This window comes from Procambarus clarkii, chromosome 56 (genome assembly GCF_040958095.1).
Source record: "Procambarus clarkii isolate CNS0578487 chromosome 56, FALCON_Pclarkii_2.0, whole genome shotgun sequence".
NCBI lineage: Eukaryota > Metazoa > Arthropoda > Malacostraca > Decapoda > Cambaridae > Procambarus > Procambarus clarkii.
In genome coordinates, this window is record NC_091205.1 from 12,806,022 (window position 1) to 12,832,077 (window position 26,056).

The 26,056-nt window shown below is 46.5% G+C and overlaps 1 protein-coding gene across 1 annotated transcript in view; it reads right to left on the bottom strand.

Annotated features, from left to right (window-relative positions):
- LOC123770837 (uncharacterized) overlaps positions 1–26,056 on the bottom strand; it is a 262,279-nt gene that overhangs the window by 210,885 nt on the left and 25,338 nt on the right. Inside the window, exon 2 of the mRNA XM_069305725.1 lies at positions 2,078–2,214. Coding sequence (XP_069161826.1) covers positions 2,078–2,214 — 137 coding nt within the window. The remainder of the gene's footprint in view (positions 1–2,077; positions 2,215–26,056) is intronic.

Consider the following 26,056-nt stretch of genomic DNA (forward strand, 5'->3'; position numbering starts at 1 on the left):
CATTAAGTCACTGCACATCCTCTCATGTGTACTATACATATACAAAACGCTAAATTGTAATGCCAATCCTGATCTCAAAAGCTTCATAGAAGGTTGTAACAGAACCCATGAGCACCACACCAGAAATAAATACAGTTTTGATATTCCTAGAGTACGACTTAATCAAACCAGAAATGCTCTACAAATCAAGGGGCCCAGGATATGGAATGACCTTCCCAACCATGTTAAAGACAGTACCTCTCCCAACCAGTTTAAGTTAAAAACGAAGGTTTACCTAATAAATTCCCTGTAACCTACCTTACCTCTCTATTGTCAACCCATGTATGTTTTTTTTTTTTTTTTTTTTTTACAAATCAACGCTGTTTTAATGTAATTTTCTGTAATAATTTGTAATTGTATTTGTGCAGTTTTTTCAACAATGTTCCCCCCTCTTTTACCTCTATTTTTATTTGTACTCAACGCATTTTTTTCTTTTTACCCATTAGTTTTAAGCTTTAGTCAGTAGTGTTTTTTCCTGCCCGAAACGCTTTGCGTAATAGTGGCTTTAGGCATTGTATGTACTAGCTCTTATCTATAAAGCCAACAAACTTTGTAAAATCTCTTTATGTATGTACCTTTGCCTAAATAAAAATTATTATATTATTATTATTATTAATTGTATTTGTGCTGCTTTTTCATCTATGTTTTCATTTCTTGTTTTCATTCTACTCATTATGCTCAATTAGTATTAAGCTTGTCATTTAAGTTTATCATGCCCGAAACGCTTTGCGTAATAGTGGCTTTAGGCATTGTATGTACTAGCTCTACCTATAAGTCAACCAATCCTTGTAAAAATTTATTGTATGTATGTACCTTACCTAAATAAAATTGTATTGTATTGTATTGTATTGTATATATATATATATATATATATATATATATATATATATATATATATATATATATATATATATATATATATATATATATATATATATATATATATATATGTCGTACCTAGTAGCCAGAACGTACTTCTCAGCCTACTATGCAAGGCCCGATTTGCCTAATTAGCCAAGTTTTCCTGAATTAATATATTTTCTCTAATTTTTTTCTTATGAAATGATAAAGCTGCCCATTTCATTATGTATAAGGTCAATTTTTTTTATTGGACTTAAAATTAACGTAGATATATGACCGAACCTAACCAACCCTACCTAACCTAACCTAACCTATCTTTATAGGTTAGGTTAGGTTAGGTAGCCAAAAAAGCTAGGTTAGGTTAGGTTAGGTAGGTTAGGTAGTCGAAAAACAATTATTTCATGAAAACTTGGCTTATTAGGCAAATCGGGCCTTGCATAGTAGGCTGAGAAGTACGTTCTGGCTACTAGGTACGACATATATATATATATATATATATATATATATATATATATATATATATATATATATATATATATATATATATATATATATATATATATATATATATATATATATATATATATATATATATATGACAATGTCAGACCACGGAGGAAAAATGAAACAGGAATTTCCTTAAGTACTTTCGTATATTAAATACATCTTCAGTAGGTCCTTCTGAAGATGTATTTAATATACGAAAGTACTTAAGGAAATTCCTGTTTCATTTTTCCTCCGTGGTCTGACATTGTCACATTCTTAATCACGTGTTTATTTTCGTGATATACACACACATATATATATATATATATATATATATATATATATATATATATATATATATATATATATATATATCGCAAATCGTGAATTTGCTTACGTGGCAACATCCCATTTTCTCTGGTATATACGATCCCACGATCGTCGTCGCCCCTAAATCAACACAACATATTTCCAAATTCGTTCTCTGTGAAAGGTTTATAAATTAGTAATGTTAATATATTCCTGACATAACCGTTTTCACATGGTATGCCAGGGGTTAGTAAATTAAGTGACGAAATTTCCGACAATACATTAAACCAAACATTCCACAGTTGTTAATACAAACTAGACATAGATTCGACCAAACAGCACACAGTCGACACAAATTTTGCAAAAATTTTACCAGACGTACCGCAGTTTGCAACGGCCTTGGGGAGAGAGAGAAAACCAGCTCCTGCCATTTGGGCCACCAGGAAGAAAGCCGTTGTTCCGAACCCTAGACCTATCTTGGAGATTCCTCCTTCTACTGTCTCCTGGATGGACATCTCTCTGTAAGAAGAACAATACGGTGAGTGAAGAACATTGATTTTGTCAGACATGACAATGTAGATGAACTCCATGATGGGATTAGACTTTGTTTGTAGATTATGTTTCGAAAAATAATACCTCTATAATTCTAAAATAGTTAACTTTGATGTAACCTATTTATTCACTAACGTTCCGGTTTATGACAAACTAAAAATTTTATTTACTGAACGGTGTGTTATTAACTCGAATTTTATTTTTAATAATGAACTCTGTTGTAAACCATTTGGAATGGCTATGGTAACGCTCTTTCTCCGGTTGTATGTGATTAATATATAAAATTCTATGAAAGAAAACTGTTTAATAGAATTTTGCCTCCTAATTTTATAGGGTTTCATAATGTTCATTATGTGTTTTGCTTATGGCCTAAGAATTTAAATCTGGACATAATGTTATTAGAATTAAATAATCTATACCCATCCTTTAAGATTACAATAGAAACTAAACAAGACAAATATTTGCCATTCTGAGATGTGTTAATTTATAAATGTGAAAATAATTTCATGTTATCTGAAAAAAGAAAACCAACAAATGTTGAGTCTTATGCACATATCTCATGATATGTAGTCGTGATGAAAGTAGTAGTATATATGGTCTAGGTTTCAACTAAAAAACACCCCCTTAGTATATTATAAATTAAGTAAGCAAAATTGCTCGTAATACTCTCTTCAGTCAGGAAAAGAAGAAAGAATTAAATATTAAGAATACAATATTTCTGCCATTTCATAAAAACTTAAATGAAATTCCTTGGCTAATTAAATAATTAATTACCAGTGTAGTATTTAGGAATCTTGATATCATAAACACTCGTGAATTTTTTATTTTCATATATATATATATATATATATATATATATATATATATATATATATATATATATATATATATGCATGTCTCATTGAATATGACAGCATATTCCGTATTTACTATTTTCTGATTTAGTGCTTCTATCCCTCTTACATCAGGGTTCAACTGGAAGAGGAGTTTACCAAAAGTCATGTTGATTTTAGGTGAAAAAAAAATTGAATAACTAAAGAATATATTACACTAATTACAAAATTGCACAACGTTTCGAACCTCCATGGTTCATTCTCAAGTGAAAAGAAATTACAGAACTCGTTAATTTATACTAGTACGGGGTCAGGTGATAAGACAAGTACAATAAAGGTAAAGACAAGGGGGATAAATAAGGGATGAAAGACTCTTTAAGTGTGGCTCGGGTATGTCTAATTTGGGGGTGCTCTCGTCTCTGTATACTCTGTCCAATATCATTTCTATGGTGGTGTCGACTGGGACGTTGGTAAATAGGGATTCGACGTCCAGGAAAGCAATGATTCCATCGGGCTGAGTAGTTTTGATTAATTCTAGGAAATCTGCTGATGATTGTAAACTATAGTTGCTTGGAGTGTACGGAGTTAGGAGATCGTTAAGTCTTTTTGCCAGGTGATAGGTTGGAGTTGGTATTTGGCTGATTACCAGGGTATATAAAGGGACAGGGCTGGGAAATGAGACATAAGTGGAAAAGGGGACAGGGGTGGGAAGAGGGACAGGGAAATGGGGTGGGAAAGAGAACAGGGGTGGGATCGAGGACAGGGGTGGGAAAGGAGACAGGGATGGGAAAGGTGACAGGGGAGGGACAGGGGACAGGGGTGGGAAAGTGGGAAAGGGGAATGGGGTTGGAAAGGGGACAGGGGTGGATAACGGGGCACGGGGTGAGGAAGGGGACAGGGGTGGGAAAATGGACAGGGAAGGGACAGGGAAAAGGTGTTTGAAAAGGGACAGGGGTGCGAAAGGGGACAGAAGTGGGAATGGGAACACGGGTAGGAAAGAGGACAGAGGTGGGGAGGGGGAAAGGGGAGGGACAGGGGACAGGGGGTGGGAAAAGGGACAGGGATGTGAAATAGGGCAGGGGTATCAAAGGGGACAGGAAGGTAGGAAAGGAGACAGAGGTGGGAAAAGGGACAAGGGTCGGAAAGGGGACAGGGGTGGGAAAGTGGACCGGGTTAGGAAAGTGGACAGAGGTGAGAAAATGGACAGGGGTAGGAAATGGGACAGAGGAACGAAAAGGGACAGAGGACGGAAAGGGGACAAGGATGGGAAAGAGAACAGGGGTGGTACAGGAAATAGGGGGTGGGAAAGGGGACAGGGATGGGAAAGGGGACAGGGGTGGTAAAGAGGACAGGGGGATGGGAAAGGGGACAGAGGTGGGAAAGCGGACAGAGGTCGGAGAAGGGATATGGGTGGGAGAGGAGACAGAGGTTGGAAAGGAGATAGATGTGGGAAAGAGGACAGGGGTGGGAAAGGGGACAGGGGTGGGACAGAGGACCGGAGGTGAAACAGGGGACAGGGGGTAGGAAAGGGGACAGGGGTGGGACAGGGGACAGGAGGTGGGAAAGGAGACATTGGTGGGAAAGAAGACAGAGGTGGGAAAGGGCACAGGGTGGGAAAGGAGACATAGGTGGGTAAAAGAACAGGGGTGGGACAGGGAAAAGGGACAAGGGTGGATAGGGGACAGGGGTGGGAAGGGGACAGGGGGGAAAGACGACAGGGGTGGGAAAGGGGACAGTGGGCGCGACAGGGAACAGGGGTGGGAAAGGAGACAGGGCTGGGAAAGGGGACATTGGTGGTACAGAGAATAGGGGGTGGGAAAGGGGACAGGGGTGGGGAAGGGGACAGGGGGTGGGAAAGGGGGACAGGGGTGGGAAAAGGAACAGGGGGTGGGAAATGGGACAGGGGTGAGAAAGAGGACAGGGGTGGGAAAAGGGACAGGGGTGGGAAATGGGAAAGTGGTGGGGAAGATAACAGGGGTGGGAAAGGGGACAGTGGGTGGGACAGGGAACATTGGTGGGAAAGAGAACAGGGGAGGGAAAGGGGACAGGGGTGGGAATGGAGACAGCGCTGGGATAGGGGACAGGCGTGGGAAGGGGACATTTGTGAGAGAGAGGACAGGGAGGAAAGGGGACGGGTGAGGGAAAGGGGACAGTGGGTGGGAAAGGGGACAAGACCTGAGAAACGGGACAGGAGTAGGAAAGGGGAAAGGGGTGGGAAAGGGGACAAGACGCGAGAAACAGGACAGGAGTAAGAAAGGGGATAGAGGGGGGGGAAGATAACAGGGTGTGGGAAAAGGGACAGGGGGTGGGAAATGGGAAAGTGGTGGGAAAGGGGACAGGGATGGGAAAAGGGACAGGAGTGGGAAAAGGGACAGGGGTGAGACAGGGAACAAGGGTGTAGGAAAGGGGACAGGAGTGCGAAAGGGGACAGGGGGTGAGAAAGGGAACATAGGGGTGGGAAAGGGGACATAGGGGTGGGAAAAGGGACAGGGGGTGGGAAAGGGGACAGGGAGGTGGGAAAGGGGACAGGGAGTGGGAAAGAGGACAGGGGGGTGGGAAAGGGGACAGTGGTTGGAAAGGGGACAGGGGTTGGAAAGGGGACAGGGGGGTGGGAAATGAGACAGGGTGTTGGGAAAGGGAACAGGGGAGTGGGAAAGGGGACAGGGGGGTGGTGAAGGGGACAGACAGAGGGGTGGTAAAGGGGACAGGAGTGGGAAAGAAGACAGGAGTGTGTAAGGGGACAGGGGAGTGGGAAAGGGGACAGGGGGTAGGAAAGGGGACAGGAGTGGGAAAGAGGACAGGAGTGGGAAAGGGGACAGGGATGGAAAAGGGGACTGGGGTGGGAAAGAGGACAGGGGTAGTGGATGGGACAGGGGGTGGGAAAGGGGACAGGGGATGGGAAAGGGGACAGGAGTGGGAAAGGGGACAGGAGTGGGAAAGGGGACAGCAGTGGGAAAGGGGACAGGGGTGGAAAATGGGACAGGGGTGGGAAAGGGGACAGGGGTTGGAAAAGGGATAGGAGTGGGAAAGGTAACTGGGGGGTGCGAAAGGGACTAGACTTGGAAAGGGGACAGGGGGTGGGGAAAAGGGACAGGAGTGGGAAACGGGACATGGGGTGGGAAAGAGGACAGAGGATGGGAAAGGGAACAGAGGGTGGAAAATGGGTCAGGGGTGGGAAAGGGGACAAGGGGGTGGGACAGGGGACAAGGAGTGGGAAAGGGACAGGGGGTGGGAAAGGAGACAGGGTGTGGGAAAGGAGCCAGGTGGTGGGAAAGAGGACAGGTGGTTAGGAAAAGGGACAGGGGGTGGGAAAGGGGACAGGGGGTGGGAAACGGGACAGTGGGTGGGAACGGGGACAGCTAGAGGTCCAAAAGGGGACAGGAGTGGGAAAGGGGACAGGGGGTGGGAAAAGGAATAGGAGTGGGAAAGGGGACAGGTGGGTGGGAAAGGGGCCAGGGGGTGGGAAAAGGGATAGGAGTGGGAAAGGGGACATGAAGTGGAAAAGGGGACAGGAGTGGGAAATGGGACAGGGGGTGGGAAAGGGGACAGGGGTGGGAAAGGGGGACAAGAGTGGGAAAGGGGACAGAGGGGTGGGAAGGGGACAGGGGGGGGGCTGGGAAATGGAACAGGGGTGGGAAAGGGGAACAGGGGGGAAAGGGGACAAGGGTGCGAAAGTGGACCTGGGTGGGAAAGGGGACAGGGGGTGGGAAAGGGGACAGGGGTGGGAAAGGAGACAGGGTGTGGGAAAGGAGCCAGGTGGTGGGAAAAGGGACAGGGGGGGTAGGAAAAGGGACAGGGGCTGGGAAAGGGGACAGGAGAGGGAAAGAGGACATGGCGTGGGAAATGGGACAGGGGGGTGGGAACGGGTAGAGTGGGTGGGGAAAGGGGACAGAGAGTAGGAAAGGGGAAAGGGGGGTGGAAAATGGGACTAAGGGGTGGGAAAGGGGACAGGGGGGTGGGAAACGGGACAGTGGGTGGGAACGGGGACAGCTAGAGGTCCAAAAGGGGACAGGAGTGGGAAAGGGGACAGGGGTGGGAAAAGGAATAGGAGTGGGAAAGGGGACAGGTGGGTGGGAAAGGGGCCAGGGGGTGGGAAAAGGGATAGGCGTGGGAAAGGGGACATGGGGTGGAAAAGGGGACAGGAGTGGGAAATGGGACAGGGGGGTGGGAAAGAGGACAGGGGGGGGGGAAAGGGGACTGGGGTTGGGAAAAGGGACAGGGGTTGGGAAAGGGGACAAGAGTGGGAAAGGGGACAGGGGGGTGGGAAGGGGACAGGAGGGCTGGGAAACGGAACAGGGGTGGGAAAGGGGACAGGAGAGGGAAATGGGACAGGGGGGTGGGAAAGGGGACAGGGGGGAAGGGGGGCAGGGGGTGGGAAAGAGGACTGGGGTTGGGAAAAGGGACAGGGGGTGGGAAAGGGGACAAGAGTGGGAAAGGGGACAGGGGGGTGGGAAGGGGACAGGGGGGGCTGGGAAACGGAACAGGGGTGGGAAAGGGGAACAGAGGGAAAGGGGACAGGGGTGCGAAAGTGGACCTGGGTGGGAAAGGGGACAGGGGGTGGGAAAGTGGACCTGGGTGGGAAAGGGGACAGGAGGTGGGAAAGGGGACAGGGGTGGGAAAGGGCACAAGGGTGCGAAAGGGGACAGGGGTGGGAAAGGGGACAAAGGGTTTTAAAGAGGTCGACAGAGGTGAGAAAGGGGATAGGGGGTGGGAAAGGGCACAGGGGGTGGGAAGGGGACAGGGGTGAAAAAGGGGATAGGGGTGGGAAAGAGGACAGGGGGGAAAGAGTACAAAGGTGGGAAAGAAGACATGGGTGGGAAAGGGGACAGGGGGTAAAGGGGACAGAGATGGGAAAGAGGACAGAGGTGGGAAAGGGGACAGGGGAGGGAAAGGGGACAGGGGTGGGAAAGGGGACAGGGGTTGGAAAAGGGACAGGTGTGGGAAAGGGGACAGTGGGTGGGAAAGAGGAAAGGGGTGGGAAAGGGGACAAGACGTGTGAATCGGGACAGGAGTAGAAAGGGACAGAGGGGGGGGGGGAAGAGGACAAGGGGTGGGAAAAGGGACAGGGCTGGGAAGGGGACAGGGGCAGGAAAGGGGATAGGTGTGGGACAGGGAACAAGGGTGTGGGAAAGGGGACAGAGGTGGGAAAGAGGACAGGAATGTGAAAGGGGACAGGGGGGTGGGAAAGGGGACAGGAGTGGGAAAGGAGACAGGGGATGGGAAAAGGAACAGGGGTGGGAAAGAGGACAGGGGTGTCGGAAAGGGGAAAGAGGGGGTAGGAAAGGGGACAGGGGCCGGAAAGAGGACAAGGGGTGGGAAAGGGGACAGAAGTTGGGAAATGGGACAGGAGTGGGAAAGGAGACTTCGGGGGTGGGAAAGGGGACAGGGGGGTTGGAAAGGGGAAAGGGGACAGGGGGGAGGGAAAGGGAACAGGGGATGGGAAAGGGCACAGGAGCGGGAAAGAGGACAGGAGTGGGATAGGGAACAGGGGGTATGAAAGGGGACAGGGGTAGGTAAAGGGGACAGGGTATGGGAAAGGAAACAGGGGGTGGGAAAAGGGACAGGCGGAAGGGAAAGGGACAGAGGGGTGGGAAAGGGGATATGAGTGGGAAAGAGGATAGGAGTGGGAAAGGGGACAGGGGTCGAGAAGGGGACAGGGGTGGGAAAGGGGACAGGGGGGGTAGAAAAGGGGACAGAGGGAGGTAATGGGGACAGGAGTTAGAAAGGGGACAGGGGTGGGAAAGAGGAAATGAGTGGGAAAGGGGACAGGGGGTAAGGAAAGGGGACAGGAGTGGGAAAGGGATAGGGGGTGGGAAAAAGGACAAGGGTAGGGAAAGGGTAGGACAGGTGATAAGAAAAGGGAAAAGGGGGTGGGAAAGGTGACAGAGTTGGGAAAGAGGACAGGAATGGGAAAGGGGACAAGGGTGTGGGAAAGCGGACAAGAGTGGAAAAAGGGACAGGGGGTGGAAAACGGGACAGGGGTGGGAAAGAGGACAGGGGTGGGGAAGGGGACAGGGGGTGGGAAAGCGAACAGTGTGTGGGAAAGGGGAGAGGAGTGGGAAAGGGGACAAGGGTGAAAAAGGGGACAGGGGGTGGGAAAGGGGACTGGGGGTGGGAAAGTGGACAGGGGGTGGGAAAGGGGACTGGGGGTGGGAAAGGTGACAGGGGGGTGGGAGAGGGGACAGGAGTGGGAAACGGGACTGGAGTTGGGAAAGAGGACAGGGGGTGAAAAAAGAGACAGTGGATGGGAAAGGGCACAGGGGGGGAAAGGAGACGTACCTGGGCTGGAAAGGGAAACAGGGGTGGGAAAGATGACAGGGGTGGGGAAGGGGACAGGGGGTATGACAGGGGTCAGGGGTGGGAAAGAGGACAGGGGGTGGGAAAAGGGACAGGGGTGGGAAATGGGAAAGGGGTGGGGAAGATAACAGGGGTGGGAAAGGGGACAGTGGGTGGGACAGGGAACAATGGTGAGAAAGAGAACAGGGGTTGGGAAAGGGACAGGGGTGGGAATGGAGACAGCGGTGGGAAACAGGACAGGAGTTATAAAAAGGACAGGGGTGGGAAAGAGAACAGGGGTGACAGAGGGGACAGGGGGTGGCCGGGAAAGGGGATAAGGGTGGGAAAGGGGTCAGGGGGGAAAGGGGACAGGGGGGGAAAGGGAACAGGGGTTGGAAAGGGGACAGGGGGGGGAAAGGGGACAGGGGGGGGGGAAGGGGACAGGGGGGGGGGGAAGGGGACAGGGGGGGGAAAGGGTACAGGGGTGGGAAAGAGGATAGAGGTGGGAAAGAAGACAGGGGTGGGAAAGGGGACAGGGGGGGGGGGGAAGGGGACAGGGGGGGGGAAGGGGACAGGGGTGGGAAAGGGTACAGGGGTGGGAAAGAGGATAGAGGTGGGAAAGAAGGCAGGGGTGGAAAAGAAGACAGGGGTGGGAAAGAAGGCAGGGGTGGGAAAGAAGGCAGGGGTGGGAAAGAAGGCAGGGGTGGCACAGGGAAAAGAGGGTAAAGTGTAAAGTACGAGGGAGGAATGAAGGACGGGGTCAAAGGGGAGATGTGTTCCGAGTGGAGAAGAATGAGCAAGGGTGGAAAGAGGGAGAGAGAGACCCGGGAGCAGCCGGGTACCTCGTCAATATATATAAATTTAAATATGTGTTCGAGGTTAGAGATGGAGTCAGGAAGGAACCCTGGAAACACAAACCGAAACTGTCTCTATTTTCCGCTTGTTACAACTTGCTATATTGGTTGTTATAACTGGTTAGGAGGTGTTAAAACTTGTTCGAACGTTGTACCAACGTCGTAGTTTCGGTGTGTGTTTGGTGGGTGGGGCTCATTCTTCTGTTTGGTAGTACTTATAGTACCGATGAGCACTATAGTATATATACCGACGTACAACGAAATTAGAAAGTAGAAATCTCTACTATTGAATTTGGGTAAACCGAAAAAGCTTTTTTATTTATGTTGCAAGGACAAATTAAACTAACCTAACCTTCCTAGGCCTAATACACACTATCTGTGGCCTAATATAGTACATATTTGTACTATACTAAGCCTAGGGTATTGAAGTTTTTTTTACCTTCTCTCGTGAGGAAACTCTATAAAGTGAATAGTACCAAATTCTTCTATGTAATTGCTAAGTATGTCATTATTTGTACTATGGACCACATAGTTACACAAACTACTATCTAAACAGGACGATGGGTAGGAAAATGATGAAGATGAGAGAGGGATAGAGGGAGGGAGGGAGGGACGGGAGAACATGACGAGAGTGATGTATAGGGAGAAGGGAAAGGAAGAGAGGTGTAATATAGGAGATGCGTGGAAGAGACAGACTGCAAGACACCGCTGGGTACAGTAAGGGGCAGCTTGTGGGCGGGAGTGCTGGACACCGCCGGGTACAGTAAGGGGCAGCTTGTGGGCGGGAGTGCTGGACACCGCCGGGTACAGTAAGGGGCAGCTTGTGGGCGGGAGTGTTGGACACCCCCAGGTACAGTAAGGGGCAGCTTGTGGGCGGGAGTGCTGGACACCCCCAGGTACAGTAAGGGGCAGCTTGTGGGCGGGAGTGCTGGACACCCCCAGGTACAGTAAGGGGCAGCTTGTGGGCGGGAGTGCTGGGCACCCCCAGGTACAGTAAGGGGCAGCTTGTGGGCGGGAGTGCTGGACACCGCTGGGTACAGTAAGGGGCAGCTTGTGGGCGGGAGTGTTGGACACCCCCAGGTACAGTAAGGGGCAGCTTGTGGGCGGGAGTGCTGGACACCGCTGGGTACAGTAAGGGGCAGCTTGTGGGCGGGAGTGCTGGACACCGCTGGGTACAGTAAGGGGCAGCTTGTGGGCGGGAGTGTTGGACACCCCCAGGTACAGTAAGGGGCAGCTTGTGGGCGGGAGTGCTGGACACCGCTGGGTACAGTAAGGGGCAGCTTGTGGGCGGGAGTGCTGGACACCGCCGGGTACAGTAAGGGGCAGCTTGTGGGCGGGAGTGTTGGACACCGCCGGGTACAGTAAGGGACAGCTTGTGGGCGGGAGTGTTGGACACCCCCAGGTACAGTAAGGGGCAGCTTGTGGGCGGGAGTGTTGGACACCGCCGGGTACAGTAAGGGGCAGCTTGTGGGCGGGAGTGTTGGACACCGCCGGGTACAGTAAGGGGCAGCTTGTGGGCGGGAGTGTTGGACACCGCCGGGTACAGTAAGGGGCAGCTTGTGGGCGGGAGTGCTGGACACCCCCAGGTACAGTAAGGGGCAGCTTGTGGGCGGGAGTGCTGGACACCCCCGAGTACAGTAAGGGGCAGCTTGTGGGCGGGAGTGCTGGACACCGCCGGGTACAGTAAGGGGCAGCTTGTGGGCGGGAGTGCTGGACACCGCCGGGTACAGTAAGGGGCAGCTTGTGGGCGGGAGTGCTGGACACCCCCAGGTACAGTAAGGGGCAGCTTGTGGGCGGGAGTGCTGGACACCCCCAGGTACAGTAAGGGGCAGCTTGTGGGCGGGAGTGCTGGACACCGCCGAGTACAGTAAGGGGCAGCTTGTGGGCGGGAGTGCTGGACACCGCCGGGTACAGTAAGGGGCAGCTTGTGGGCGGGAGTGCTGGACACCGCCGGGTACAGTAAGGGGCAGCTTGTGGGCGGGAGTGCTGGACACCCCCAGGTACAGTAAGGGGCAGCTTGTGGGCGGGAGTGCTGGACACCCCCAGGTACAGTAAGGGGCAGCTTGTGGGCGGGAGTGCTGGACACCGCCGAGTACAGTAAGGGGCAGCTTGTGGGCGGGAGTGCTGGACACCCCCAGGTACAGTAAGGGGCAGCTTGTGGGCGGGAGTGCTGGACACCGCCGAGTACAGTAAGGGGCAGCTTGTGGGCGGGAGTGTTGGACACCCCCAGGTACAGTAAGGGGCAGCTTGTGGGCGGGAGTGTTGGACACCCCCAGGTACAGTAAGGGGCAGCTTGTGGGCGGGAGTGCTGGACACCCCCAGGTACAGTAAGGGGCAGCTTGTGGGCGGGAGTGTTGGACACCCCCAGGTACAGTAAGGGGCAGCTTGTGGGCGGGAGTGTTGGACACCCCCAGGTACAGTAAGGGGCAGCTTGTGGGCGGGAGTGCTGGACACCCCCAGGTACAGTAAGGGGCAGCTTGTGGGCGGGAGTGCTGGACACCCCCAGGTACAGTAAGGGGCAGCTTGTGGGCGGGAGTGTTGGACACCGCCGGGTACAGTAAGGGGCAGCTTGTGGGCGGGAGTGCTGGACACCGCTGGGTACAGTAAGGGGCAGCTTGTGGGCGGGAGTGTTGGACACCCCCAGGTACAGTAAGGGGCAGCTTGTGGGCGGGAGTGCTGGACACCGCTGGGTACAGTAAGGGGCAGCTTGTGGGCGGGAGTGCTGGACACCGCTGGGTACAGTAAGGGGCAGCTTGTGGGCGGGAGTGTTGGACACCCCCAGGAACAGTAAGGGGCAGCTTGTGGGCGGGAGTGCTGGACACCGCTGGGTACAGTAAGGGGCAGCTTGTGGGCGGGAGTGTTGGACACCGCCGGGTACAGTAAGGGGCAGCTTGTGGGCGGGAGTGCTGGACACCGCCGAGTACAGTAAGGGGCAGCTTGTGGGCGGGAGTGCTGGACACCCCCAGGTACAGTAAGGGGCAGCTTGTGGGCGGGAGTGTTGGACACCCCCAGGTACAGTAAGGGGCAGCTTGTGGGCGGGAGTGTTGGACACGGCACTGAGAGATGGCCACTTGCTCTGGGTGTGTAAAAATGACCTGCCAGCTTGGAATATCCTAAAAAACCTTCTAGATAACATGACGCATGAACGGAAAACATCATTCATTGGAAGCCTACCAGCCATCCAGAAGGAGTGGGAAAGGAACAACAATTCTAATATACAAGGGGCGGAGGCTATAGTCAGGGATGAAACTGAGGCTGAAACTCAGGAAGTTGCAAACTCTGACTCAGTAGGCCTGGATGTAGATGACATTAAACTAGAAAGTGTACCTGACAGCTCGATAGGTACAGACACCACGACGGTTCTCGATAGAGCAATTCAGAACAGAAGGACAGACTTATGCAAATTTTATGCAAAGGGCATATGCAGACATAGATATGCTGGTAATAAGAAAGGATTAGAATGCAGTTACCAACATCCCAAAAAATGTTTAAATATGCTTAGGAAAGGTGAGTGTCGATTTGGATCAATATGTAGGTTTTTCCATCCTGACATGTGCCAAACCTCACTGGAGGACAGAAAATGCTATGACCTTAGCTGCCCACACTTTCACGTGAAAGGCACGGAACGCTACATAAAGAGTGGCAAGCAGGATAATGAATTTGGAGGAAACTCTATAAATTTTTTATACCAGACCGGCAGAGAATTCAAAAGGAGCAGCATGGAGAGTGTATGGAACTGGATGCCAGATCCACTGGCATTCCAGAATTACAGATACAATTATCCACCGAAAGGGAACTACAACTACGACAGAAAACTGCCCTACAACAATCAGTACTGGTCAGAACAAACTCATTATGTCCACGATTAATGGACGTGCCGAAAAAGTCTCCCATTCAAACTATCACTAATAGAGTAACCTCATTCATCTTTGCCAACATACAAGGACTGAAAACAAGAACAAACAACAAAGTACAGTTCATAAATGGCCTCCTCACGGAGTCAAATGCAGTATTTGGAGCTTTCACAGAAACCCATGCAGGGGAATTGTTGGACAGTGAGATCTGGATTCCAGGATATAACCTATACAGGTGTGATAGGAAAATTAGGTCACATGGAGGAGTGGGTCTGTATATTAGGGAAGACCTTGTATGCTCGGAGCTCCTAAACGTTACAAATGAGGTGGTAGAGGTACTGGGATTAAAAATAGAGAAAATAAATTTAGTGATTATACTAATATACAAACCGCCAGATGCAACGGCTGAGGAATTCACAGAACAGATAAGCAAAATAGAGAATAGCCTTGATAATTTGGAGAACCCGATACCTGATATTATTTTCCTAGGTGACTTCAACTTGCCTAGTCTCAGGTGGAAAATAGCAAACAATAATATTATACCAGGAAATCTATCAGGACCTAACCAACCACAGATTAGAGAACTACTTAGATTCTGTGACAAATTTTCACTCAATCAGCAGATATCGGAGCCAACGAGAAATGAAAATATTCTAGATCTGGTCTTTACGAACAATGAAGACATTATCAGAGACATTACGATATCAGATACCACATACTCAGATCACAAACTCATTGAAGTGCAAACGACCATCAATGCTCAGAATAGACCTAAAACGTTGATAAAGCGAGAGGGGCTATTCAGTAAATTCAATTTTAATAATAAAAGGATAGACTGGGAGATAATAAACAGGGAACTTACAAACATTCCATGGGGAACTGTTCTAAATAATACAAGTCCAACAGAAGGAATAGGAAAACTTACTTCAGAAGCGTATCAAGTCTGTCTGAAACATGTTCCTTTGAGGAAAGCCAGAAAGAGATCTAACGTAGAAAGAGAACGCAGACGACACTATAAACGCAGGAAAAAAATAACGGAACTGCTTATGCAGACACGAATTTCCCGTCAAAGAAGGAATAATTTAAATAGGGAGATTGAAGAAATCGAGCGGAAATTGAAACACTCATATGAAACTGAAGAAAGGCAGTTAGAACAGAAAGCAATTCAGGAAATAAAGAAAAATCCAAAATATTTCTTCTCATATGCGAAATCAAAAGCAAAAACCACTGCCAGTATTGGACCTATTCGTACAAATGAAGGTTCATACACGGAGGATGACAAAGAAATTAGTGAAATCGTAAAAAAGCAGTATGAGGACATGTTTAGCACTCCAATAAACAACATGAAGGTGGAAGATCCAGACATTTTCTTTATGCGGGATATTCAAACCCCGGTAAATATAACTGATATAAACACGAGCGCACTAAATTTTGAAAAAGAAATTGAAAACATGCCCATGCACTCGGCCCCAGGTCCAGACTCATGGAATTCAATATTTATAAAGAAATGCAAAGTGCCGGTAGCACAGGCACTCAGTATAGTGTGGAGGAAGAGCTTGGACACGGGGGAGATACCAGATGCACTTAAAGTAGCAGACATAGCCCCTCTACACAAGGGAGGGAGCAAAGCATTGGCAAAAAATTATAGACCAGTTGCACTAACATCGCACATCATAAAAGTATTTGAGAGAGTGATTAGGAGTCAGGTCACCAATTTCATGGAGACCAATGACCTTCATAACCCAGGCCAACATGGATTTCGAGCGGGAAGATCGTGCCTCTCACAGCTACTTGAGCACTACGACAAAGTCACTGAGGCATTAGAAGAGAAACAGAATGCTGATGTGATATACACGGACTTCGCAAAGGCCTTCGATAAATGTGACCATGGCGTGATAGCACACAAAATGAAGTCAATGGGAATAACCGGTAAAGTAGGACGCTGGATACTCAGTTTTCTGTCAAACAGGACTCAGCGAGTATCTGTCAACCATATAAAATCTAGTCCAAGTGCAGTGAAAAGCTCTGTACCTCAGGGTACAGTCCTTGCACCACTGCTTTTCCTTATTCCCATATCAGATATAGACAAAAATACAAGTCACAGCTTCGTATCATCCTTTGCAGATGACACAAAAATCAGTATGAAAATTACCTCGGCTGAGGACATTGAAAAACTTCAAGCTGATGTTAATAAAGTTTTCGACTGGGCATCAGAAAATAACATGATGTTTAACAGTGATAAATTCCAGGTACTCAGGTACGGTAAAAATGGGGACCTTAAACATAATACAGAGTACAAAACACAATCAAATGTACCCATAGTAGGAAAACAGCATGTAAAGGATTTGGGAATAATAATGTCGGACGACCTAACGTTTAAGGAGCATAACCAAGCAAATATTGCGACAGCCAGAAAAATGATAGGATGGATTACGAGAACTTTCAAATCCAGGGATCCCATCACAATGGTTGTACTCTTCAAGGCACTTGTGCTGTCCCGTCTTGAGTACTGCTCAGTACTCACTTCCCCCTTCAAAGCAGGAGAGATTGCTGAAATAGAGGGAATACAGAGAACATATACGGCACGCATAGACGCAATAAAGCACCTAAATTATTGGGATCGTCTCAAAGCCCTCCAAATGTACTCACTAGAAAGAAGACGAGAGAGATATCAAATAATATACACCTGGAAGATACTGGAGGGCCAAGTACCAAATCTACACAGTAAAATAACAACGTACTGGAGTGAACGACATGGAAGAAAATGTAGAATAGAACCAATGAAGAGCAGAGGTGCCATAGGCACAATCAGAGAACACTGTATAAACATCAGAGGTCCGCGGTTGTTCAACGTCCTCCCAGCAAGCGGTTGTTCAACTCCTCCCTCCAAGGAGTGCCGGACCAACCGGGCTGTGGTGGGTATGTGGGCCTGCGGGCCGCTCCAAGCAACAGCCTGGTGGACCAAACTCTCACAAGTCGAGCCTGGCCTCGGGCCGGGCTTGGGGAGTAGAAGAACTCCCAGAACCCCATCAACCAGGTATCAACCAGGTAACCCCCAGGTACAGTAAGGGGCAGCTTGTGGGCGGGAGTGCTGGACACCCCCAGGTACAGTAAGGGGCAGCTTGTGGGCGGGAGTGTTGGACACCGCCGAGTACAGTAAGGGGCAGCTTGTGGGCGGGAGTGCTGGACACCGCCGGGTACAGTAAGGGGCAGCTTGTGGGCGGGAGTGCTGGACACCGCCGAGTACAGTAAGGGGCAGCTTGTGGGCGGGAGTGCTGGACACCCCCAGGTACAGTAAGGGGCAGCTTGTGGGCGGGAGTGTTGGACACCCCCAGGTACAGTAAGGGGCAGCTTGTGGGCGGGAGTGCTGGACACCCCCAGGTACAGTAAGGGGCAGCTTGTGGGCGGGAGTGTTGGACACCGCCGAGTACAGTAAGGGGCAGCTTGTGGGCGGGAGTGTTGGACACCGCCGGGTACAGTAAGGGGCAGCTTGTGGGCGGGAGTGCTGGACACCGCCGGGTACAGTAAGGGGCAGCTTGTGGGCGGGAGTGTTGGACACCGCCGGGTACAGTAAGGGGCAGCTTGTGGGCGGGAGTGTTGGACACCGCCGAGTACAGTAAGGGGCAGCTTGTGGGCGGGAGTGTTGGACACCGCCGGGTACAGTAAGGGGCAGCTTGTGGGAGGGAGTGCTGGACACCCCCAGGTACAGTAAGGGGCAGCTTGTGGGCGGGAGTGCTGGACACCCCCAGGTACAGTAAGGGGCAGCTTGTGGGCGGGAGTGCTGGACACCGCCGAGTACAGTAAGGGGCAGCTTGTGGGCGGGAGTGCTGGACACCCCCAGGTACAGTAAGGGGCAGCTTGTGGGCGGGAGTGCTGGACACCCCCAGGTACAGTAAGGGGCAGCTTGTGGGCGGGAGTGTTGGACACCCACAGGTACAGTAAGGGGCAGCTTGTGGGCGGGAGTGCTGGACACCCCCAGGTACAGTAAGGGGCAGCTTGTGGGCGGGAGTGCTGGACACCCCCAGGTACAGTAAGGGGCAGCTTGTGGGCGGGAGTGTTGGACACCGCCGGGTACAGTAAGGGGCAGCTTGTGGGAGGGAGTGCTGGACACCGCTGGGTACAGTAAGGGGCAGCTTGTGGGCGGGAGTGTTGGACACCCCCAGGTACAGTAAGGGGCAGCTTGTGGGCGGGAGTGCTGGACACCGCTGGGTACAGTAAGGGGCAGCTTGTGGGCGGGAGTGTTGGACACCGCCGGGTACAGTAAGGGGCAGCTTGTGGGCGGGAGTGCTGGACACCGCCGAGTACAGTAAGGGGCAGCTTGTGGGCGGGAGTGCTGGACACCCCCAGGTACAGTAAGGGGCAGCTTGTGGGCGGGAGTGTTGGACACCCCCAGGTACAGTAAGGGGCAGCTTGTGGGCGGGAGTGCTGGACACCCCCAGGTACAGTAAGGGGCAGCTTGTGGGCGGGAGTGTTGGACACCTGGTTGATACCTGGTTGATGGGGTTCTGGGAGTTCTTCTACTCCCCAAGCCCGGCCCGAGGCCAGGCTCGACTTGTGAGAGTTTGGTCCACCAGGCTGTTGCTTGGAGCGGCCCGCAGGGCCACGTACCCACCACAGCCCGGCTGATCCGGAACTTCTCTTAGAAAATAGCCGGGTACAGTAAGGGGCAGCTTGTGGGCGGGAGTGCTGGACACCGCCGGGTACAGTAAGGGGCAGCTTGTGGGCGGGAGTGTTGGACACCGCCGGGTACAGTAAGGGGCAGCTTGTGGGCGGGAGTGTTGGACACCGCCGGGTACAGTAAGGGGCAGCTTGTGGAGGGTGGGCAGGAGTGCTGTACAGCGTGTGGTGCAACATCGCTTCCCATCAAGCTCTTTCCATTTTTGAAATCCAGGTTATCCGGGTCTTTTGTCGGTGATGTTAGCAATAAATATTGGAGCTACCTGGGAGGCCGCTTCATACACGAGTGTGAAGACAAACCCTATGGCTTTATGTTGTTTATTCATTATTATTATTGTTGCAGGTTTATCAACACGGCGCTGGAAGGAATTACCCCTGGCGATGTTTCTGATTGCACCTCCTTCTTTCCGACGGCTCACTTGGATGCACCAAAAGAGAAAACATGTAATACGATCTGGTTCATCATCAGATATCTTGTTGAATCCGAGAGGAAGCCCTGAACAGGATCGAACAGGTTTGATGTGGTTGTTTCGTAGTCATTAGAACCTGCCTGGTGATCGTATTGGAAGAGACAAAGCTGCTGTATGGATCACAAAGTCATCAACACATATGGGTTCTGTTTTGGTGAAAATGACTTGTGGAACAATACAGTCACGTGGAGCTCTGAGTGGGTGTTTGTCTCTTACGGATTGGTGTATCAGTATATCTGATAGCAACTATGTCCTCATTTGCGATAACACATATTGCGCTTACAGTTTTTATAATATTCAATCTTCTTAATTGTTTGTGCTCTGATTTTAAATATTTCGAGAATGTTGTTATTGCATTTTCTGCGGTGGGTGTTTTGTTCAAAAGGATAGGCGGTCTCTTTTGTCTTCTCTTGGAAAATCATTGTGGCTTTAATGACTGAAGAAGTTAGTGTTTTATCCCTTCTTGATTGGATGACTAGCTGAATATTTTGGAAAAGCAAGATCATGTGATGCATATGAGTGGTTTCCGTGCAATCAGTAACCCCTAGTCAGGAGGGTGGAGAGTTTGTCTTCTGGATGACGACGGCCGATTTAAGATATTTGTGGCAAGGTCTTGGTAGATGACGCTTCGGCTGCTTATGGGACCTAACAAGAGCATGATATAGCTGAAGAATAACACCAGGTGTTTTATTGCTAATGATTCTAAAAATAAATCACAGTGTCCTATTTGCCTTATTTCGTACATTTATACATTGATTTATTTTGGCTTTAAATTCTTACTAATCATGATCCCCAGACCCTTTTTGCAATCTCAACACCATCCCGCTGATATCCTGTAACTCTATCATCATTTCCTAGCCTCAAATTTTATATTTATCAGCATTAAAACTGCATCTGATAATCCTTTGGCCATTTCAAAATCCTATTTAGCTCGCCTTTAAGTGATTTTGAGTCTTCTTCCGAATTTATTTCCCTCCCAATTTTCGAACCGTCGCAAATTTGCAGATATTGCTGCTAAACCCTGAATCTAAATCATTTTTATATATTGTAAATAACAGAGGTCAAAGGACAGAGCCTTAAGGCACGACATTTACTCCAGTTTCCAACCCTGACTGAACTCCATTTTTACTAACGTTGTGTTTCCTTTGGTACAGCCATACCCTAATCAAACTTAATATAACACCCCCAATACCACGATCTTTTAATCAGTCTTTCATGTGGAACTGTATCAAAGGCTTTGCTGAGGTCAAGGTACACAATATATATATATATATATATATATATATATATATATATATATATATATATATATATATATATATATATATATATATATATATATATATATATATATTTATATAAATATATATAAATATAAATATAAATATATATATATATAAATATATATATATAAATATATATATATATATATATATATATATATATATATATATATTTATATAAATATATATAAATATAAATATAAATATATATATATATAAATATATATATATAAATATATATATATATATATATATATATATATATATATATATATATATATATATATATATATATATATATGTCGTACCTAGTAGCCAGAACGCACTTCTCAGCCTACTATGCAAGGCCCGATTTGCCTAATAAGCCAAGCTTTACTGAATTAATATATTTTCTCTAAATTTTTTCTTATGAAATGATAAAGCTACCCATTTCATTATGTATGAGGTCAATTTTTTTTTATTGGACTTAAAATTAACGTAGATATATGACCGAACCTAATCAACCCTACCTAACCTAACCTAACCTATCTTTTTAGGTTAGGTTAGGTTAGGTAGCCAAAAAAGTTAGGTTAGATTAGGTTAGGTAGGTTAGGTCGTCAAAAAACAATTAGTTCATGAAAAGTTGGCTTATTAGGCAAATCGGGCCTTGCATAGTAGGCTGAGAAGTGCGTTCTGGCTACTAGGTACGACATACATATATATATATATATATATATATATATATATATATATATATATATATATATATATATATATATATATATATATATATATATATATATATATATATGTCGTACCTAGTAGCCAGAACGCACTTCTATTCCTACTATGCATGGCCCGATTTGCCTAATAAGCAAAGTTTTCATGAAATAATTGTTTTTCGACTACCTAACCTACCTAACCTAACCTAACCTAACTTTTTCGGCTACCTAACCTAACCTAACCTATAAAGATAGGTTAGGTTAGGTTAGGTAGGGTTGGTTAGGTTCGGTCATATATCTGATATGATAAAGCTACCCATTTCATTATGTATGAGGTCAATTTTTTTTTATTGGAGTTAAAATTAACGTAGATATATGACCGAACCTAACCAACCCTACCTACCAAACTAATAAGTCCCCAAGAGGGCATTTGAAGGCATAGACGATGTTGTTCTCTTTTAAAGCGTTCTGCTTTGTGTCTGGAGAGTTTCTCATGAGTCGGCTGGCCGTTTTTTTGGTTTTATAGTAAATCGTCAGTTGTATCTTCTAATTTTTGTCTGTAGGGATAACGTTTCTATTAACAATATCTTTCAGGACCCTTTCCTCCGTTTTATGAGCTGTGGAAAAGACGTTCCTGTAAAATAGTCTAATAGGGGGTATAGGTGTTGTGTTGGTTGTCTCTTCAGAGGTTGCATGGCGTTTCACTTTCTTTCTTATGATGTCTTCAACGAAACCATTGGAGAAGCCGTTGTTGACTAGGACCTGCCTTACCCTACAGAGTTCTTCATCGACTTGCTTCCTTCCTGAGCTGTGGCTGAGAGCACGGTCGACATAAGCATTAACAACACTCCTCTTGTACCTGTCTGGGCAGTCAATGTTGGCATTTAGGCACATTCCTATGTTTGTTTCCTTAGTGCTACCAAAATATACTAATATATATATATATATATATATATATATATATATATATATATATATATATATATATATATATATATATATATATACATATATATATATATATATATATATATATATATATATATATATATATATATATATACATATACATATATATATTAGTATATTTTGGTAGCAGTCTTTCCTGTAGACATATATTATTAAATATGACCGAAAAAGAAAGATTAATAATTCTAACACGAATTTTCTCAATCTTTCATACATTTCTTTTCACTGTTGGAGGTAATTAAAAAATCAATTCTCCAAAATTCATTTTTATTTCTAGTCTGACGCGACACTTGAGCGCGTTTCGTAAAACTTATTACATTTTCAAAGACTTTAGTTAACACATACACAACTGAAGAGAACTTACTGAATAGAATAGAACATCTCCGATTTTGTTTATATCTACATTTGAGTGAGGTGGATGGGGTGAGGTGGTATTTAATAAGGTATTAATTTCATCAACACAAGCCAGAACATGAAACAATGGGTATTGAACAGAAGTGATTGTAGAAAGCCTATTGGTCCATATTTCTTGATGCTTCTATATTGGAGCGGGGCACACGGGCCACAGGAATAAGAGCCTCGTGGATGTAGAATCGCTGTTCACTAACGTACCAGTGGACGAGACAATCGGGATGATAGCCGACAGATTGTATCGTGATCCAGCCTGTACTCCTCTTGACATACCAGAAAATATCCTAAGGAAACTACTCCAAGCTTGTACTAAAGAGGCACCCTTCTTGAGCCCGGATGGGCAAATGTATAAGCAAGTAGATGGGGTCGCCATGGGTTCTCCCCTAGGTGTCCTGTTTGCAAACTTCTACATGGGTACCATCGAGCAAAAAGTCTTAGTCGACATGAACATGAAACCGGCCATATACTGCAGGTATGTTGACAACATTTTTACACAGGTACCTGATATCCATTCCATTACCCCACATTTCCAGTACCAGACCAATACCCCACATTTCTCTTAACTAACATTAGCAAACCACCTCTTGAGTCAAGAGAGATACGTTTTAGACTACACAATGAAACTGCTATAGACAATTTTATAACTGCTACTGATAATGTTAACTGGGAGTCCGAGTTAGGTAACATAGAGGACATCAACCTAGCAGTTCAATCTTTTCTTCAAAAAACTCTTAGCCTTTATAATACCCACTGTCCTATGCTTACAAAACAAGTCACAACCAAAAGGCTTAACAATCCCTGGCTTACAAAGGGAATACTTAAATCTATTATTAAAAAACATGACCTTGAGAAGAAGTATAGGTTAGGAATTGTCTCCAAAGAATTCTCAAAGAATTACTCATTATTGCTATCTAAGATAATTAGACGAGCCAAAGCTAAATACTACGAAGATAAATTTACCCAAATAAAGAGCAACATTAAGCAAACTTGGAGAACAATTTCACAAATATTGGGATCAAAGAAGTCTTTAAATAACAAACCGACTCTCCTGTCTAATAACGATGGTCAGCTTTCAGCCTCTGATTCTGCTATTGAGTTCAATAGGTTCTTCTCTTCCATTGGTTCATCCCTTGCTAATGATATTCCATCTTCCAGTACTGACATTAAGGACTATCTTACAGGTAACTATCCACAGTCTCTGTACCTAAAGCCTATTAATTCCACTGACGTCAATGAGATAATCCTTTCCCTTAAAAACAAGTCTGGTGCCCTTGAGGAGATACCAACTTTAATCTACAAAAAAGCCTCCAGATCTTTAGCCCCTGCTATTGCTTTGCTCTTCAACAAGTCACTTGAACTCCAAACCTTTCCAGATATTCTAAAAAAAGCGAGAGTAACGCCTGTCCACAAATGTGGTGATCTCACAGATGTTAACAACTACAGACCTATATCAATCCTGCCAAACTTGTCAAAAATTTTTGAAAAACTAATCTATAAGCAGCTTTACTCATATCTAGCCAAACTCAATATACTTAGCCCTTGCCAATATGGCTTCAGGCCCAAAAAAAGCACTAATGATGCACTTATTAGTATGCTTAACTCGATTCATACAGCTCTTGATAAAAATGAGTTCCCTGTTGGGTTATTTGTGGACCTGCGTAAAGCTTTCGATACTGTCAACCACCAAAACCTTCTTCTTAAATTACATCATTATGGTGTCAGAGGACACTCCCTACAGTACCTCAAATCCTACCTTACTGACAGGCTCCAATGTGTTTCTGTGAATAATACAATTTCTCCCACCCTACCCATCAACATTGGTGTTCCCCAGGGCAGCATACTTGGCCCTCTCCTCTTTCTCATCTACATTAATGACCTTCCAAATGCCTCCCAACACCTCAAACCAATTCTATTTGCTGACGACACAACCTTCATTTACTCCAGTCCTGATCCCCTTGCTCTAAATGCCACAGTAAATACTGAGCTAAATAAAGTCCATCTGTGGCTAACTGCCAACAAACTCACCCTTAACATTGACAAAACTTTCTATATTCTGTTTGGCAATAAATCCTCTAATCAAATAAATCTCAAAATAAACAATACCCAAATTTGTAACAAATTAGATGGCAAATTCCTTGGCATTCTCATTGACTCCAAGCTGAATTTCCAGGGACACATTCTAAACATATCAAAAAAAGTTTCAAAAACTGTGGGCATTCTTTCTAAGATCAGATATTATGTACCACGCCCTGCCCTGGTGACTCTCTATTACTCCCTTATCTATCCATATCTCAACTATGGTATTTGTGCTTGGGGCTCTACTACCCAAAATCACTTACGACCTCTAATTACTCAACACAAAGCTGCTATTAGGACGGACAATATCCAATTCTGGCCCCAGACATCACTCGGTACCCCTACTCAAATCTCTGAATATGTTAGACATTAAGTCACTGCACATTCTCTCATGTGTATTATACATATATAAAACGCTAAACTATAATGCCAATCCTGATCTCAAAAGCTTCATAGAAGGTTGTAACAGAACCCATGAGCACCACACCAGAAATAAATACAGTTTTGATATTCTTAGAGTACGACTTAATCAAACCAGAAATGCTCTACAAATCAAGGGGCCCAGAATGTGGAATGATCTTCCCAACCATGTTAAAGACTGTACCTCTCTCAACCAGTTTAAGTTAAAAACGAAGCTATACCTAATAAATTCCCTGTAACCTACCTTACCCCTCTGTTGTCAACCCATGTATGTTTTTTGTTTTTTTTGTTTTTCAAATCAATGCTGTTTGAATGTAATTTTCTGTAATAATTTGTAATTGTATTTGTGCTGCTTTTTTCAACAATGTTCCCCCCTCTTTTACCTCTATTTTTATTTGTTCTCAACACAATATACAACAATTACAACAATACAATTTTATTTAGGTAAGGTACATACATACAATAAATATTTACAAGGATTGTTTGACTTATAGGTAGAGCTAGTACATACAATGCCTAAACCCACTATTACGCAAAGCGTTTCGGGCATGATAAACTTAAATGACAAGCTTAATACTAATTGAGCATAATGAGTAGAATGAAAACAAGAAATGAAAACATAGATGAAAAACAGCACAAATACAATTATGACGACAAACAGCGCTCTTTAAAGAAAAAAAACAGACATTGGTTGACAATGGAAGGGTAAGGTAGGTTACAGGGAATTTATTAGGTATAGCTTCACTTTTAACTTAAACTGGTTGAGAGAGGTACAGTCTTTAACATGGTTGGGAAGGTCATTCCACATTCTGGGCCCCTTGATTTGTAGAGCATTTCTAGTTTGATTAAGTCGTACTCTAGGAATATCAAAACTGTATTTATTTCTGGTGTTATGCTCATGGGTTCTGATACAACCTTCTATGAAGCTCTTGCTTCCATTCTGAGCCACAGCTCAGATTGGAAGCAAGTCGACGATGAACTCTGT